Source organism: Molossus molossus, unplaced genomic scaffold (genome assembly GCF_014108415.1).
Source record: "Molossus molossus isolate mMolMol1 unplaced genomic scaffold, mMolMol1.p scaffold_m16_p_4, whole genome shotgun sequence".
Classification (NCBI taxonomy): Eukaryota; Metazoa; Chordata; class Mammalia; order Chiroptera; family Molossidae; genus Molossus; species Molossus molossus.
This window is the reverse complement of record NW_023425377.1, coordinates 128,075,377-128,092,307: the sequence shown is the minus strand read 5'-3', so window position 1 is coordinate 128,092,307 and position 16,931 is coordinate 128,075,377. Positions and strand designations below refer to the sequence as shown.

The 16,931-nt window shown below is 64.2% G+C and overlaps 1 protein-coding gene across 5 annotated transcripts in view; it reads right to left on the bottom strand.

Moving 5' to 3' along the window:
• The window catches only part of CAMK2D (calcium/calmodulin dependent protein kinase II delta), a 132,606-nt gene that overhangs the window by 22,962 nt on the left and 92,713 nt on the right, over positions 1–16,931 (bottom strand). For all 5 annotated transcript variants that reach the window (XM_036239605.1, XM_036239606.1, XM_036239607.1 and 2 more), the window contains exons 7-12: positions 13,280–13,382; positions 10,714–10,797; positions 8,581–8,675; positions 5,026–5,148; positions 4,432–4,515; positions 4,102–4,144 (exon numbers count right to left, since the gene is read on the bottom strand). In XM_036239605.1, coding sequence (XP_036095498.1) covers positions 4,102–4,144; positions 4,432–4,515; positions 5,026–5,148; positions 8,581–8,675; positions 10,714–10,797; positions 13,280–13,382 — 532 coding nt within the window. The remainder of the gene's footprint in view (positions 1–4,101; positions 4,145–4,431; positions 4,516–5,025; positions 5,149–8,580; positions 8,676–10,713; positions 10,798–13,279; positions 13,383–16,931) is intronic.

The following is a 16,931-nucleotide window of genomic DNA, read 5'->3' as shown; positions in this document are numbered from 1 at the left end:
CTCCACCCCCAGCTGACCTGCAGCGAGTGCTCCACCCCCAGCTGACCTGCAGCGAGTGCTCCACCCCCAGCTGACCTGCAGCGAGTCCTCCACCCCCAGCTGACCTGCAGCGAGTGCTCCACCCCCAGCTGACCTGCAGCGAGTGCTCCTCCCCCAGCTGACCTGCAGCGAGTGCTCCTCCCCCAGCTGACCTGCAGCGCAGTGCTCCTCCCCCAGCTGACCTGCAGCGAAGTGCTCCTCCCCCAGCTGACCCTGCAGCGAGTTGCTCCACCCCCAGCTGACCTGCAGCGAGTGCTCCTCCCCCAGCTGACCTGCAGCGAGTGCATCACCCCCAGCTGACCTGCAGCGAGTCCTCCACCCCCAGCTGACCTGCAGCGATTGCTCCTCCCCCAGCTGACCTGCAGCGAGTGCTCCACCCCCAGCTGGACCTGCAGCGAGTGCTCCTCCCCCAGCAGACCTGCAGCGAATGCTCCTCCCCAGCAGACCTGCAGCGAAGTGCTCACCCCCAGCCAGACCCCTTGCAGAGAGGCTCCCCCCAGCTGACCTGCAGCGAGTGCTCCTCCCCCAGCAGACCTGCAGCGAGTGCTCCTCCCCCAGCAGACCTGCAGCGAGTGCTCCTCCCCCAGCTGACCTGCAGCGAGTGCTCCTCCCCAGCTGACCTGCAGCGAGTGCTCCTCCCCCAGCTGACCTGCAGCGAGTGCTCCTCCCCCAGCTGACCTGCAGCGAGTGCTCCCACCCCCAGCTGACCTGCAGCGAGTGCTCCACCCCCAGCTGACCTGCAGCGAATTCTCCTCCCCAGCGGACCTGCAGCGAATTCTCCTCCCCCAGCTGACCTGCAGCGAGTGCTCCTCCCCCAGCTGACCTGCAGCGAGTGCTCCACCCCCAGCTGACCTGCAGCGAGTGCTCCACCCCCAGCTGACCTGCAGCGAATTCTCCACCCCCAGCTGACCTGCAGCGAATTCTCCTCCCCCAGCTGACCTGCAGCGAATTCTCCTCCCCCAGCTGACCTGCAGCGAATGCTCCTCCCCCAGCGGACCTGCAGCGAATTCTCCTCCCCCAGCGGACCTGCAGCGAGTGCTCCACCCCCAGCGGACCTGCAGCGAGGTGCTCCACCCCAGCGGAACTGCAGCGAGTGCTCCTCCCCCAGCTGACCTGCAGCGAGTGCTCCTCCCCCAGCTGACCTGCAGCGAGTGCTCCTCCCCCAGCTGACCTGCAGCGAGTCCTCCACCCCCAGCTGACCTGCAGCGAGTGCTCCACCCCCAGCTGACCTGCAGCGAGTGCTCCTCCCCCAGCTGACCTGCAGCGAGTGCTCCTCCCCCAGCTGACCTGCAGCGAGTGCTCCTCCCCAGCTGACCTGCAGCGAGTGCTCCTCCCCCAGCTGACCTGCAGCGAGTGCTCCTCCCCCAGCTGACCTGCAGCGAGTGCTCCTCCCCCAGCTGACCTGCAGCGAGTGCTCCTCCCCCAGCTGACCTGCAGCGAGTGCTCCACCCCCAGCTGACCTGCAGCGAGTGCTCCTCCCCCAGCGGACCTGCAGCGAATTCTCCTCCCCCAGCGGACCTGCAGCGAGTGCTCCACCCCCAGAAGACCTGCAGCGAGTGCTCCTCCCCCAGCAGACCTGCAGCGAGTGCTCCACCCCCAGCAGACCTGCAGCGAGTGCTCCACCCCCAGCAGACCTGCAGCGAGTGCTCCTCCCCCAGCAGACCTGCAGCGAATGCTCCAACCCCAGCTGACCTGCAGCGAGTGCTCCACCCCCAGAAGACCTGCAGCGAGTGCTCCTCCCCCAGCAGACCTGCAGCGAATGCTCCTCCCCCAGCAGACCTGCAGCGAATGCTCCAACCCCAGCTGACCTGCAGCGAGTGCTCCACCCCCAGCAGACCTGCAGCGAGTGCTCCACCCCCAGCAGACCTGCAGCGAGTGCTCCTCCCCCAGCAGACCTGCAGCGAGTGCTCCAACCCCAGCTGACCTGCAGCGAGTGCTCCACCCCCAGCAGACCTGCAGCGAGTGCTCCACCCCCAGAAGACCTGCAGCGAATGCTCCACCCCCAGCTGACCTGCAGCGAGTGCTCCTCCCCCAGCAGACCTGCAGCGAATGCTCCACCCCCAGAAGACCTGCAGCGAGTGCTCCACCCCCAGCAGACCTGCAGCGAGTGCTCCACCCCCAGCAGACCTGCAGCGAGACCACCCCCAGCAGACCTGCAGCGAGTGCTCCTCCCCCAGCAGACCTGCAGCGAGTGCTCCACCCCCAGCTGACCTGCAGCGAGTGCTCCAACCCCAGCTGACCTGCAGCGAGTGCTCCACCCCCAGAAGACCTGCAGCGAGTGCTCCACCCCCAGAAGACCTGCAGCGAATCCTCCACCCCCAGCTGACCTGCAGCGAATGCTCCACCCCCAGCTGACCTGCAGCGAGTGCTCCTCCCCCAGCAGACCTGCAGCGAATGCTCCACCCCCAGAAGACCTGCAGCGAGTGCTCCACCCCCAGCAGACCTGCAGCGAGTGCTCCACCCCCAGCAGACCTGCAGCGAGACCACCCCCAGCAGACCTGCAGCGAGTGCTCCTCCCCCAGCAGACCTGCAGCGAATGCTCCACCCCCAGAAGACCTGCAGCGAGTGCTCCACCCCCAGAAGACCTGCAGCTTCGGCAGAGATGGACTGTGGGTGGAGAGGACCCGGGACAGGGCCGGGCTGGGACATGTGGAAGCGACTGGTTCCAGTCGCCTTGCTTCACCCCCCACGCAAGGGGAGAAGAAAAAGGGAAAGCAGCCCTGTGACCCGCGCTGGGGACAGGTGGCTCTACAGGGCTGCACCCCGCTCCTGTGCCCAGCAGCTCGGGGCGAGGGCTGTACCTGCCTGAGGAAGGGCCGCAGCCCGTGAGTGCCCAGGGTGGGGCTGGGAGCAGGGACAGGCAGCCCCACCCGGCCCTGCATTGTGAGAAGCCCAGTGAAGGCCCGAGGACAGACTTCACAACACACAGACAGCCCGTCACTCACAGGGACACTACGTGGACTTCCTCACTCGAAGGGCTTCCCTGATTATTGGGCCCCAGTGAAATGTAGTGCCAATGTATCTGAACTTAGTGTACACTAAGTAATATTTAGGGAGATCATTGAATTCACCCCATAAATGGCAACTACATGAACCAACTGTTCACTAAAGAGGAGCTGCTGGGGCAGGCTGTGGTCTCCCGCACACAGAGCGGACAGCGGACAGGACACACACTGCCCTTGGGCCCTGAGCGCCCGCGTCCTCGCCTTGAGTCCCCGCTGCGGCTGACCGGGCAGCAGGGGCCTCGGGAGAGCGGCAGGGACAGCGCTGCCCTGGTGTCCCTACGGTGCAGCCAGGTGGGAAGGTGCCAGAGAGCGAGGCTCCTGCACCCCCGGATGAGGCCGCAGCCCTGCTGGGCGGACAGCCAGCAGAGGGAACGGCCGCGCTCCTGGCCTCCCGGATTCTACTTGGAGGCTGCTCCTCCGAGATGGTCCGTCAAAGAAGGGGCCTCAGAACTCATAACCTCTGCAGACAGCAGATGCGGAGAGGGGCTCCTGCCAAGGGCTCTCGGGGCCTTCGAAGCCCCGAGGTCCAGCACGGGAGACCTGGCTCCGCAGCAGGTCACCCCCGCCTCGTAGACCTGGTCCCCATCCTGTGCTGCTACTGGGGGGCAGCTTCTGCCACCTGGGCCTGAGCGCTGTCCACTGCTGTGCTCATCAGGGGCCAGGAGACCCCGTGCTCTCCTGAGAACCGGGCTCCTCGGTGCTGGTCTCTCTAAGACCTTGCTCACTGGGCCTCCGGGCGGAATGAGACACAGCTCATCCACCGTGACCTTCACGGGACATCGGCTGGTGAATCGAGGGGCGACAGGGACGCGCACGGGGGCGCGTGGCAGTGAGGGGGCGTGCAGGGGCCTTCGTCCGGCACAGGCTGGGCAGTGGCGGGCTGGCAATGCCCGTGGGGAGCTCGCCTGCCGGGTGTCCTCCCTGCAGCAGCCAGCAGGACGCCGAGGGGCCGTGTACAAGCCCACGACGCACACTCCGTCCCCAACCACAGCTCCCCAATCGTCTCCCAGTTCCACAGAGGGGACTCCAGAGGAGAGCAGAAACAAGAACCACGCACCTGAAAAGTTCCTGGTGGCCAGCATGGTGGTCAGGATGGCGCCCTGTCAGACAGAAGGCAGGTGAGTGTGGCTCGGGCTCCCGCCTGACGCTGTCCAGGGAGCAGCCGCCACCTGATCTGCTCAGGGAGGTTCTGGTCTGTCCGGGTCTGGATTCCCGAGCAGCAGGCCTCTGGGCGGAGGCTCACTGACGGGGCTGTTCCCTCGCGAAGGGCGCACCCGCATGCGGTCCGGCCCCTACGCTCCAGGGGTTCCCTGCGGTGGCTCCCAGCTCCCCCACGGGTCACCGCCACCCCTTACCCGCCCACTCCCCGCCCAGGCAGCGGCCGCACCTTGAGCTTCCTGCGGGCGTTGAACTTCTTCAGGCAGTCCACCGTCTCCTGCCTGTGCATCATGGAGGCCACCGTGGAGCGTTGCTGTGGAGAGAGAGCCTGTGCCAGGGCTGCTCCAGGGCCCAGTGCGCACGGGCGGGAGCCAGCCCCACACTCCCGTCCTGGGACACGCGTGCGGCCCTGTTTCTGCAGGGTGGCCTCTCCCTGCCGCACGCGGCTGTGGCCCTGACAGCTGACCTGCCCCGGACATCGCGCCCCAGCCCGTGCGCGGTCCCGAGCCTCAGACTCGCACACGGAAACGTCCTCCCAGCTCCACCTGCCTACGGACAGCGAGGGGCTGTCTTCCTCGCCCAGGGCGTGTCTGACCTCGGAGCGTTTTCTCTCCGCCCGTGAAGCTCTGACCCTTCCTCTGCCATCCCTGCGCCAGGCCCGCCACCAGGACTGCTTTCTAACCATCATGAAATTAACTTGGTTAGATGCCTTGAGTCAAAATTCATTCCATCCTTTTCTGCAAAAACCATTTAAAATCCCTGCGCCACGTTCTAAGGGCCGGCCGCTCTCCACGGCGGCTGCGCAGCCTGCGCCCGCACTTACGCAGATCCACGGGTGCTTCAGCGCCTCGGCGGCCGAGATGCGCTTGGCGGGGTTGATGGTCAGCATCTTGTTGATGAGGTCTTTGGCTTCAGGGGTCACCGTGTCCCACTCTGGTGATGGGAACTTCAAAAACATACATTGAAAGAGGTTAAAGCCAAGTTCCCTCAGTGGAACAGAACAGCCAGACACACAATCGTTTCCTTAGGGGTGAGCGTCTCCATGCGTCTGCTTTCTGCACTGTGCCTAGAAGATGGGCAGATGAGGACATGCCGTGCACACCTTTACATCGTGCATGTCGGGCATGAGGACTAGGTCGTGTATGATCTCGTACACACGTTTCAGTTTAGAAAAATACACTTGAGAGCCCTGGCTGGTTTGGTTCGGCGGTTAGAGCGTCGGCCCGCGGACCAGAGAGACCCGGGTTCGGTTCCCGCTAGGGGCACGTACCTCGGTTGCAGTTTGTCCCTGGCCCCAGCTGGGGTCATGTGGGTGGCAGCCAGCTGATGTGTCTCTCTCACATCGATGTTTCCCTCTCTCTTCCCCTCTCTCCCTCCCGCTCTTAAACAAAAAAAATACACTTGAGAATGCTTTAGTCCTCTCCAAGTATCTTTGCTTTGATCTGAAAGTGAAACCCTACTCAACTCTCCCCATAATCATTCCCAGAAATCAACAGAGCGAGGGCGTCACAGGTGTGGAGTCCGCATGCTGAGCCAGGTCCCACGGGGCGCGGCTCGCCTGCTGCTCCGGAGCAGCCAGTGCCCGGGGAGGCGGTCCTCTGCCTGGGCCCGCGGGCGGCAGCCAGAAGGGCCTGGAGCACCGCCGGCCCTGCCCAGGCCCAGGCAGCCTCACAGGCTCCCAGAGCCCAGTTCACGAGGGACCAGCTCTCCGCCCGCTATGAGGAGCCCATGTCGTGTCAACAACATCACGGCCAAGCTACTTGTCCTGAGTGTCCCAGTGAATGTTGGTGATCGAGCAACCTCACCCTCACAGGATCAGCGGGAGCCTCTTAGTGAGGGTGGGGAACAGCGCACGTCGCTGTCGCTGAGTTTCTGGACAACAGAGGAGCAGGCCCTGCCCTGCCCCACCCCCGTCCTCTCAGAAGCCCTGGGAAGGCCGCTGGGGCCAAGGGCTCAACTGCTTTCTAGTCGCAAGACGGGCGGGCGTGGCCGCAGGGGGCGGGCTGGGGAGTGAGGGCCCTCGGTGCCCAGGGACCTGCCACGCAGGCAGGCGTCGCTCTGGCTCTGGCTTCTGTCGCTCTGGCTGCGGGACGTGCTAAGGACGAGGAACGACCAGGAGCACGAGGCTGCTCCCTAAGACCACAGCCCGCTGGCGGCCAGCGGTGCCCCCCAGCCGGGGTGTGCAGCTCCTGCAGCACCCTCCTTCCCATCCTCGGCAACAACCCGCCCGGACGGGAGGCTTCAAGATGAAAGGAACACGCGCTAAGTCCTCAGGACACAAACAGCCGTCGAGGTAGGACATTGTCACAGCAGGCCCAGGCCTTCAGACCGGACAGAACGTAACTCAGACTTTCACAGTCCTCGCGCCTCCGCCCTGGGCATCCAGCTGGTGTGCAGGCGCCTGACCTGCTGACACCTGGACGCTCCTCCAGGCCGGCGCTGACCTCGCGGCCCTGGACATGCAGCCAGGGAGGGGTCAGCCTTGCAGACACAGGAACAGCCTCGACGAGCAGAGTCACACGAAGAGGGGACACAGACGGCCCCACTCTTCAGACTCGGACCCTGATCCACATGCGGTGGCCACATCCGCTCAGGCTCCTCTCAACCACCCCCGTGCGGACGAGACACCAGGGGGCTGTGCTTCCCAAACATCTGCCCCCGAACTCCCCGCTCCCAGTGGGAGGTGCAGAGCCCATTGGTGCACGTGACCAATGTCAGAGGGACACAGACGAGGTCTGGCCTGCGGGCCTGACTCACACCTGTGCCGGCCCCCGGGCAGGTGCCCAGTAAACAGGAGGGATCGTTCTGAAGCAGTGACACGCGCACGGGCCGAAGGCTCTGACTCACACCTGTGCCGGCCCCGGGCAGGTGCCCGGTAAACGGGAGGGATCGTTCTGAAGCAGTGACACGCGCACGGGCCGAAGGCTCTGACTCACACCTGTGCCGGCCCCGGGCAGGTGCCCGGTAAACGGGAGGGATCGTTCTGAAGCAGTGACACGCGCACGGCCCGAAGGCTCTGACTCACACCTGTGCCGGCCCCGGGCAGGTGCCCAGTAAACAGGAGGATCGTTCTGAAGCAGTGACACGCGCACGGGCCCGAAGGCTCTGACTCACACCTGTGCCGGCCCCGGGCAGGTGCCCGGTAAACAGGAGGATCGTTCTGAAGCAGTGACACGCGCACGGCCCGAAGGCTCTGACTCACACCTGTGCCGGCCCCGGGCAGGTGCCCGGTAAACAGGAGGATCGTTCTGAAGCAGTGACACGCGCACGGCCCGAAGGCTCTGACTCACACCTGTGCCGGCCCCGGGCAGGTGCCCGGGTAAACAGGAGGATCGTTCTGAAGCAGTGACACGCGCACGGCCCGAAGGCTCTGACTCACACCTGTGCCGGCCCCGGGCAGGTGCCCGGTAAACAGGAGGATCGTTCTGAAGCAGTGACACGCGCACGGCCCGAAGGCTCTGACTCACACCTGTGCCGGCCCCGGGCAGGTGCCCGGTAAACAGGAGGGATCGTTCTGAAGCAGTGACACGCGCACGGGCCGAAGGCTCTGACTCACACCTGTGCCGGCCCCGGGCAGGTGCCCGGTAAACGGGAGGGATCGTTCTGAAGCAGTGACACGCGCACGGCCCGAAGGCTCTGACTCACACCTGTGCCGGCCCCGGGCAGGTGCCCAGTAAACAGGAGGATCGTTCTGAAGCAGTGACACGCGCACGGGCCCGAAGGCTCTGACTCACACCTGTGCCGGCCCCGGGCAGGTGCCCGGTAAACAGGAGGATCGTTCTGAAGCAGTGACACGCGCACGGCCCGAAGGCTCTGACTCACACCTGTGCCGGCCCCGGGCAGGTGCCCGGTAAACAGGAGGATCGTTCTGAAGCAGTGACACACGCACGGCCCGAAGGCTCTGACTCACACCTGTGCCGGCCCCGGGCAGGTGCCCAGTAAACAGGAGGGATCGTTCTGAAGCAGTGGCACGCGCACGGCCCGAAGGCTCTGACTCACACCTGTGCCGGCCCCGGGCAGGTGCCCGGTAAACAGGAGGGATCGTTCTGAAGCAGTGGCACACGCACGGGCCGAAGGCTCTGACTCACACCTGTGCCGGCCCCGGGCAGGTGCCCAGTAAACGGGAGGGATCGTTCTGAAGCAGTGACACACGCACGGCCCGAAGGCTTGGGCAGCAGGCCCTTCCCTAGGGACTCCAAGTGCTTCCTTTCGATCTCAGCAGACGGGGGCTGAGGGGACGCACAGGGCACACATCCCTGGACACTCGGCCTCGTCGCCCTGTCCCCGAGGGAGGGGAGGGCAGGGAGCCCTCTGCAGGGAGGGCGCCGGGCGCTGCTCACGGCCCGGGGACCCCGCGCACAGCTCTCCTACCACGCACATCGTAAGCTCCGGCCTTGATCTGCTGGTAGAGTCTGTGCTGGTCCTCGTCCCAGAACGGGGGGTACCCCACCAGCAGGATGTAGAGGACAACGCCTGCAAGGCAAGGACAGCGGTGTCAGGTCCCGGGCACAGGGCGCTCTGAGGGCAGACCTCAGGGCCCAGCTGCGCTTGCTGGGGGGGGGGGGGTGGCTGTTGACCCCTGCAGACATGTGGGTGTGGGTGGAGGCACCTGGGGGGCCTGCCTGTGGCTCTGGGCTTCCTGACCCCCCAGACGTGATCAGGCCTCCCATGGACACCTGTCCGTGTGGGTACTATCTCAGCCACTTTGCAGGTTGACATTTAAAACTGAACAAGCGACTCTCTCCTCAGTCACGCAGCCTCTATCTAGGGTCTCTGCTGAGCGAAGGGGCCCGTATAAGCTCTGCTCTGGGTCTGGGTCTGGGGAGCGGGAACAGCCTGTGTGGAGAGGAACCCCCAGCGGTTCAGTCTCAAGTCCCGTGATCAGCGACCCGCCAGGCAGGGCGCGAGCCCCAGGAGTGAGGCGGGGAATGCACAGGGGCGCGAAGAGGCAAATTCCTTTCCCAGAGACACCGCCATTCACCCATTGAGGTGACCGATGTCTGGTGGGATCTTTACAAAGCTCGGGCTCCCCGAGGGCGCTGTGGGCGGGGCTCCTGCCACTGCCGGCTCAGGCTGCCCCCCCCCAAGGTCCGGGCAGGAACGGGGTGCTGCTAGTTTCTTCCCGCAGGGCCGGGCCAGGTGCTCCTGACACAGCTGCCAGACCCGCTGTGGGGAGGGGCTCTGGCCTCAGGAAGGAGACACCCCAAGCCCCACAGCCAGGGCCGCAGCCCACAGGCTCCCCAGGGTGGAGCTGGGACAAAGGCAGCAGAGGGCGGGGCTGGGCACCTGCTGCAGGTGCTGCTGGGAACCCACAAGCGGCCACTGGCCCCGCCCCTGCGGGCAGGGACATGGGGTGTGAAGCCTCCTTGGCCAGACTGCTGACTGGGCGTGTCTGCCTGAGCCAGGTGCCAGCACACAGTGGGGAGCCGGCCACTCCCCTAACCCCTAACCCTGGGGCTTAGGCTGGGAGGGGAGAGGGGAAAGTAGGAAGGAGTGAGGGGAGGGCGGAGGTGGGGGGCAGGGCACAGACCCTGATGAAGTCAGTCCCTGGTGCCCTCGCCCAGGCCCCGGGCCCTGCCCAGTGAGCACCCACCACCCTCCCTCCAGCGCTCAGGGTTCGAGGGCAGCGCTCTGGCCACCCACCCTGACTCTGCAGCACCGCCCCCCTCAGAGCCCGCCAGCTGAATTCCGCAGTGGAAACATCTGGGGGCTGACTTTTGCAAAGAAAATGTCCGAGTGATGCCACCAGCGTGTAGATGTGAACAGGGGCACCGAACAGTGCAGATTTCATGCCCCGGACCCTCGGGCGGGGAGGAAACCTGTGATCTCACCTCTGACAAAGTGCAGACCCCATCCTTGTCGAATATGGCTACTTGCATTTTAATTGCTTTGCAAGCGATATGAAATCTTCATGTAAAGCGTACCCCCTGACCCACATACAATTCCAGGAGGGCAACACAGCCCATTACAGACAGAGAAACCAGCTCGGGCACTGAAGGGGTGGGTCAGTAGGTGTCCAGCTAAGACATGAGCCGGCTGGGCCCTCCCAGCTGCTCCCCGAGCGTGGAGGGGCCCAGAGCCTGAGTGCGGGACAGTCCAGGCCCAGACGAGCAGCGAAGAATCACAGGCGAAACCACCCCAGAGCCAGAGCTCAGGCCGGCTCCGCCCGGGGACATTCCTGCCCCACCCTTTCCTCCAGGCTCGGCCACGGAGGGGAGTCCCAGGGGCTCCTGGGCTGGGCTGCTGCGCAGCCGGGGTCGGGTCAGGCCCACAGGACCGTCCGGTCCGTTCTTTCCGAGACGCAGCCTCCCCCCTCCACCGGCCTGCGCTCTGCAAACCTGCCCTGTGCGGCTGCCTGGGCACGGATGTGACAGTGGCCATGTCCCTGACCTCACGGCGCCATCAGACCAGCATCCCAGGCCTCTGCTGGGCACCCGAGTCACAGCACCAGCCCTGGAGCCCTCCTGTGCCCGGGGCTGTGGAGGGCGAGGACTCGAGCTGCTGCACTTACCACAGGCCCACATGTCCACGGGCTTCCCGTAGGGGTCCTTGCGCAGCACCTCGGGAGACAGGTACCCAGGCGTGCCAGCGAAACCTGCGGGCACAGAGGCAGTGGGCAACGGGGAGCAGTGCACAGCTGTTGTGGCGTCTTATCTGCTGTGTGTCCAGGTGCGCCGGCCTCAGGCTGAGGGGGGCCTGCTCTGTGAGCCTGCGGTCAGGACACAGCCCAGCTCTTCCCAGCAGGAGCCTGGCCGGGCACCCCGCGGCCACAGTGGGCAGGTCTCACTTTTCGGTGCGGGGCTGAGACCACAGGTGGAGGGTGAGGACGCACCCCAAACACGCCATGAGGGCCCACGCAGTGGGTGGGCAGGGTCTCTGATCTCCCTGGTTCTACCAAAAAGCAGGATATGAGTTCCCGTGTGGAGGGCGCCCTCCCTGCGCCCGCAGAAGGAGCACGTCCCTGTCCCCGGAAAGGGGGAGGTGACGCTGACAGGAGTCTGGACAAACAAGCCCCCGACGTGCTCCTGAGCTCCGGCCACCCCCACGGGCCCGGCCACCCCCTCCCACGGGCCCGGCCACCCCCTCCCACGGGCCCGGCCACCCCCACGGCCCCAGCCACCCCCACGAGCCCGGCCACCCCCACGGGCCCGGCCACCTCCCACGGGCCCGGCCACCCCCTCCCACGGGCCCGGCCACCCCCTCCCACGGGCCCGGCCACCCCCATGGGCCCGGCCACCCCCACGGGCCCGGCCACCACCTCCCACGGGCCCGGCCACCCCCACGGGCCCAACCACTTCCCACGGGCCCGGCCACCACCTCCCACGGGCCCGGCCACGCCCACGGGCCCGGCCACCCCCACGGGCCCGGCCACGCCCACGGGCCCGGCCACGCCCACGGGCCCGGCCACCTCCCACGGGCCCGGCCACCCCCACAGTGGAGAAGTTCTGCTCTTTGCTTATTGAAGCGCAAGCTCGTCCCCACCAGCACTGCAGGGACGATGGAGCTGACCAACCGCGCGAGACCTCGAGGCAGACGGCCCAGGCGCGGACCCGCCTACCTCCTGACCCCGTGTGTCCAGAGACGCCAGGACGCGCAGCCCACAGGCACTGGCCCCGCCAGGCTGCCGCACAGTCACTGAACTGTTGGCGTGCGCCCCTGCCCGGGGAAGCTGTGGCTCACACTCTCGAAATGCACTTTCCTCAGAGCTACTTCTCTCATGGGCACCTTAGCAAGAGCTTCACCATGGACGGTCGTGCTCAGGGGGACAGAGCTGCACCTCACATGTCCCCACTGCTCAGGGACCATTGGAAATGAGTGACCACAATGGAACCCACAGGCTCCCTCCCACTCACAGCTCAGCCCTCGGTGGGCCCAGGCTCAGCGGCTATACTGGACGGCCTCCATGGCCCGTCCTGTGGACCCGTGAGGAGGGTGGTCATCTCCACAGAGAGAACTCGGCCTCAGTCAGGGAGACGCCCGTGTCACAAGGCCACCAGGAGCGAAGTCAGGTCAGGGCCTTGGGGGTCTGCTCAGAAGAGGGCGTCCCGTCCTCCTGTCTGCACAGGGGCTGCCCCAGGAGGCCGCTGGGCTGTGCACCCCGTGCCCACTGGGCGGGGGCCCGGGGAGCTCCGTGCACCTGGGAGGCGTGTGTGCAGGGCCCAGGAGCGTCCGGAGAACCAGGGTGTGAGACCCTGCGAACTGACTCTGTTCACAGCGGCTCAGAGGGAAAGCGATGAGCAGCCAGGCGCATGCAACAATGTTGCCTAATCTCGAGACACGGGAGAGTCGGAGAGAAAGTGAGGGTGGGGAGCAGCTGTGCTCGTGGACGTCAGGGAACAAGGAAGCGAGGGACCCGCAGCAAGGGGCCTGGGTCCCAGGGAAGCAGCCTAGTCCAGCCGGTCACTGAAGTGACCCACAGGCTGGGCAGGACACGGCAGTTAGACTGGTTACTGTTCACCTGTTCCTTAATTACAAGGAGACAGAAACTTCATTATATGGAAATGTCAAAATTATCACAATTCTAAAGAGAGAATTGTATTTTAGAGAAACAAGACATATGAGATGGAACATAGGGTGTACCTATGTACACGTGTACTTCTTAATATTTTTAAAACTGAGGGCCCATCAGAAAGGTCTGCAGTGCTCGGCGTGTGCTCCCGGGGCACCGGCTCTGTGTGGCAGTCGCCAGCGTCAAGGGAGGTCACCCCTTGACCACGGGTCGTCTCGGTCCTTCTGCGTGCGGCCCGTCCCCCCAGTGCGGAGCAAGTCCGTGCGCCCCGCCAGCCTGTGCCCGCGTGGTTTCCCGACGTCACCCCGACGTCAGCGCGGTGCCCGCAGGCCCGTCCCCCCAGTGCGGAGCAAGTCCGTGCGCCCCGCCAGCCTGTGCCCGCGTGGTTTCCCGACGTCACCCCGACGTCGGCGCGGTGCCCGCAGGCCCGTCCCCCCAGTGCGGAGCAAGTCCGTGCGCCCCGCCAGCCTGTGCCCGCGTGGTTTCCCGACGTCACCCCGACGTCGGCGCGGTGCCCGCAGCCCGTGTCCCGGCGGGTGGAGCTGTGGTCAGGGGCGAGGCTACTCACCGAACCAGGCCTGCTGGTCTCCTTGAACTTCGATGGCGAGGCCGAAGTCCGCCAGCTTCACGGCCGCGCCCTTGGACTTGCTGGCTAGGAGCAAGTTCTCCGGCTTGGTTGGGGAAGGAAGAAGGACGCTGAAGTGAGAACCTATTTTAAGCGACTGTTCAGAATTAATTACGTCTCATGAGATCAGGGGCCGCCCCGGCCCAGGGAAGACAGGGCGAGGGGGATCCCCGCTGGCCCGTGCGCTGGCTCAGCAGATGCATCAGGCACAGGGCGGGTCCTGGGCAGAAGGGAGGGTGCAGCTGGGGACAGGCCCAAGGGACGGGCTCCGGCCCTGACCTGTAACAGGCTCCCGGCCCTGGCGGTCCAGACTCGGCCACGAGCCATGGCTGAGAAGCCCAGCAGACCTCAGACACTTTCCGCAGAAGGAAATTTGGCAAAATGATAACAAGACTTGGACCAATTTACAGACACTTGGCAAATAAAACTGTGCAAATTGAATCCTAGTTGACTTCAAGAGTTTAGACCCAAATGTAGTGATTTTGATTCCTCGATGTTTCCAAACAGTTTCTGCAGATTCTGGTCTCATTCCGAACGACGTATCGAACTGCTGTCTTTACGACAGAAAGAGCGCACTGCTGTCTGCCAGATGTTACAGCTTTTTTCTTTGTGAGCCAGCGTTTTGAAACATGACTCGCATGTCTTCAGAGCGACTCGAAGCCTGACGTGCCCGTTTCTCCCACATCTTGGGACCCTATGAAGAACACGCACTTTCATTTCTCGGGCATGTGTCATCGCTCAAGGACGAGCAGCTCAGAGCTGGACCAGGCTTTGTGTCCGCTGTTTCCCAATCGGGGCATCGGACACACGGGCACTTGGACAGGCAGCACCAGGTCACAGCCAGAACTTCCCTGGACGCCTCTGGGTTTTGAGAAACGGCCAGGAGAAGACAGTCAGAAGGCGGCCAGTGCATTCAGAGAAGCCTGTCAGCCCCAGTATCTGAGCGACAGACGGCCGGGCTGCCCTGTGTGCTTCGAGAGACGGCTCGATGTCTCCTTACCTGGGACAGAGCCCAGCAAACATGCAGGTGTGTCTCAGACGGAAAGAGCGGGAAACAACGGAGCACACGAGCCAAAACAACGGTCTGAAAATCTCAAAATTCAGTCAACCAAACTGGTTTTGTTTATACATCGACCAACAGCTAATTTTATATTTTTTCCTACAATTGGCTACTTTTTTCCTTACTAATTAGTTGATTCTGTTGGTTGTTTTGACCGTGTATAGACCCAGCCTCGACTGATATTTAACTGCTATTAAGTGAGCCAATCAGCAGAGACTCATGACCAGAACGTGGACGGACGAGGTGAGTCTACTAGAACAGTCGGATCGGGTGCCAGACCTGTCCGGGCTGCCACCTTCGACCAGCACTGGGGACAACCGGTTACGGCCGGGAAGCCGCTGCAATGTTTCAGAGCTGGTAGGATTTTCAACGACCTCCACACTGAACACAGAGAGTTTAATTGGGATGCTGGGCTGAGACGGCTCAAGATGAGGAAAGACCTCCATGCCAACATGCCTGTCAGCAAAGCCCAACAGTCAAGACCCCCGGAACCCGGGCTATGCGGCAATAGAGCATGGTCTCTAACCACGTTGTGTTATTCGATACTTTGTTTCCACAACCAGATCTATGGCCCGCTACATTCATGGATGTTCTAATGTAATGAAGAAACGATCCCAGCTACTAACTTACGGGCTAAGCGACTTGGAGAAACCACTGTTGCCTGCACACCCAGAGCGTGGGGGGTGGGAGGTCTGTGCCGACCGTGGGGCCCTTGCTGTCAGCGCAGACCCCGGCAGGGCCACGTGCCGTCGCTCTGGGACAGACACCTAGGTCTGCCAGGGCCTGAAGTCTGCCGAGCAAATGCAGTGACAGACACACGTCTAGAAATGTCATGTGCTCTGTCCTTGGGCCTCATCACCAGCGTGGGCAGTGCCGTGGGCGTGAGCCTAGAACAGCGGCCCTCCTCCAGCCCAGGGAGCGTCCGCCGCAGGCTTCACCACGCGCGGCCCGGAGTGACGCGGACCTTCGGTTCACACCGGAGGGGACCGGGGCTCCCTGCACAGCCGCGCGTCACTCAGGACCTCGCGGATCTGCCACATCGGGTTCCGCCTTCACGCCGGACGGCTGCCCGCTGCGGCCACACAGGGAAAGGCAGCTGAGGGCTGAAGTGAGCAGCGCCGCACGGCTCACGTTCATGGACGGCTTAGGGACCCAGACACAGAACGGGGGGGACGCAACCTGACGCTCACAGCGGTCGCTGACTTCAGAAGACTGTTTGCTTTATAAAATGCCTCGCCCAGGAGGGCCTCGAACGACATCTTCAATGGACACAGAGTGTCACACGGGTTTGTTCCCACGTCATGCTTCAGGCTCCATCAGTGCGGATCATCCCATTACCATCCTACCACGCAGACGGCCTCCACCGTAAAATGCATCGTGCCACCCGAGTTCCCGGCGAGGCGGCTCGGGTTCTGACAGTCCAGGGAGGAAGGTGGCCTGTGCTCGTATCGCAGAGCAGCTGAGACGCACGAGCTCTGGGTGGCCCGGCGCCCACTCCCTGGGACGGGCCCACCGCACCCTTCCTGGCTTCTAGTCCACTACGGATTCCAGAGCAAGTGAGAAGGGGGACCAGAAGCACAGGTTCCCCGGGCAGCTGCGGCTGGGCCGGCACGGTCCTGGGAAGAAGCCGCAATGTGACGGCCCAGAGAGAAGACCTGGGTCCGACGGCATTAACCCAGACTCTTGGAACTAAGTAGTTAGTTCTGTCGTCTGTCACGCAGACGTGGGGAGCAGTGACTGTCTCTAACAGTGTGCGTGACGGGGGCCCACAGGTCTTCTCACAGGACTTGCCCTCGGTGACGGCGACACAACTCTCGCAATCTGCTCCTCCTCCACGCAGCGGCCGTCGCGGTGTGTGGGACACGGACCTGTGATGGGTGCGCAGCGTGTCGGAGCTCAGTGCCACCTGTCACATCGGTCTGTGGCCGAGGCTGCGCCCACTTCTCCAACGCGACCCCTTTAGATCAGTTTTCAAACAGACCTACAGACAGGGGCCCACCAGGCTGCTCCCCACCGCTGCCTCTGGGGTCGGTCTCCGCGGTGCCTGGGTTCCAGCTGACCACCAGCAGAGCACCTGGGGCTGAGCGCCTGCAGGCAAGCGCTGCCCCAGCGTCCAGGCCGCAGCGGCCACCTCTCTCTCTGCAGCACGACTTCCTCGGAACTGGTCAGCGTGTCGGGCCCGGGCCAAGTTGCTGGCGTCACTTTCGGGGCAGGAGAGGCTGGAGCTGGAACAACCCAAGCCTGTCTCACTGAGGAAGAGGAGGCCACGCTGAGCCGAGTTCCCGGTTCTTCTCTCAAAGATGCGGGCTGAGCAAACCTTCTGACGACCCGCACAGTTCGCTCTAACAGGCAGCCCACCGAGAGCATCCCTCCCACGTTCAAGAAAAACAAGAGACATGCGTGGAAGACTCAGTCTGGATCTTGCTTTGCACGAATCTCATACAGGGAGGAGGGTTCCCCGCTCGGGTCGGCTTCCCTCGCCTGCATCGCGTCCAGCGAGGCTCACCTTCCGCCCGCCTCGGACTTGGAGGCACC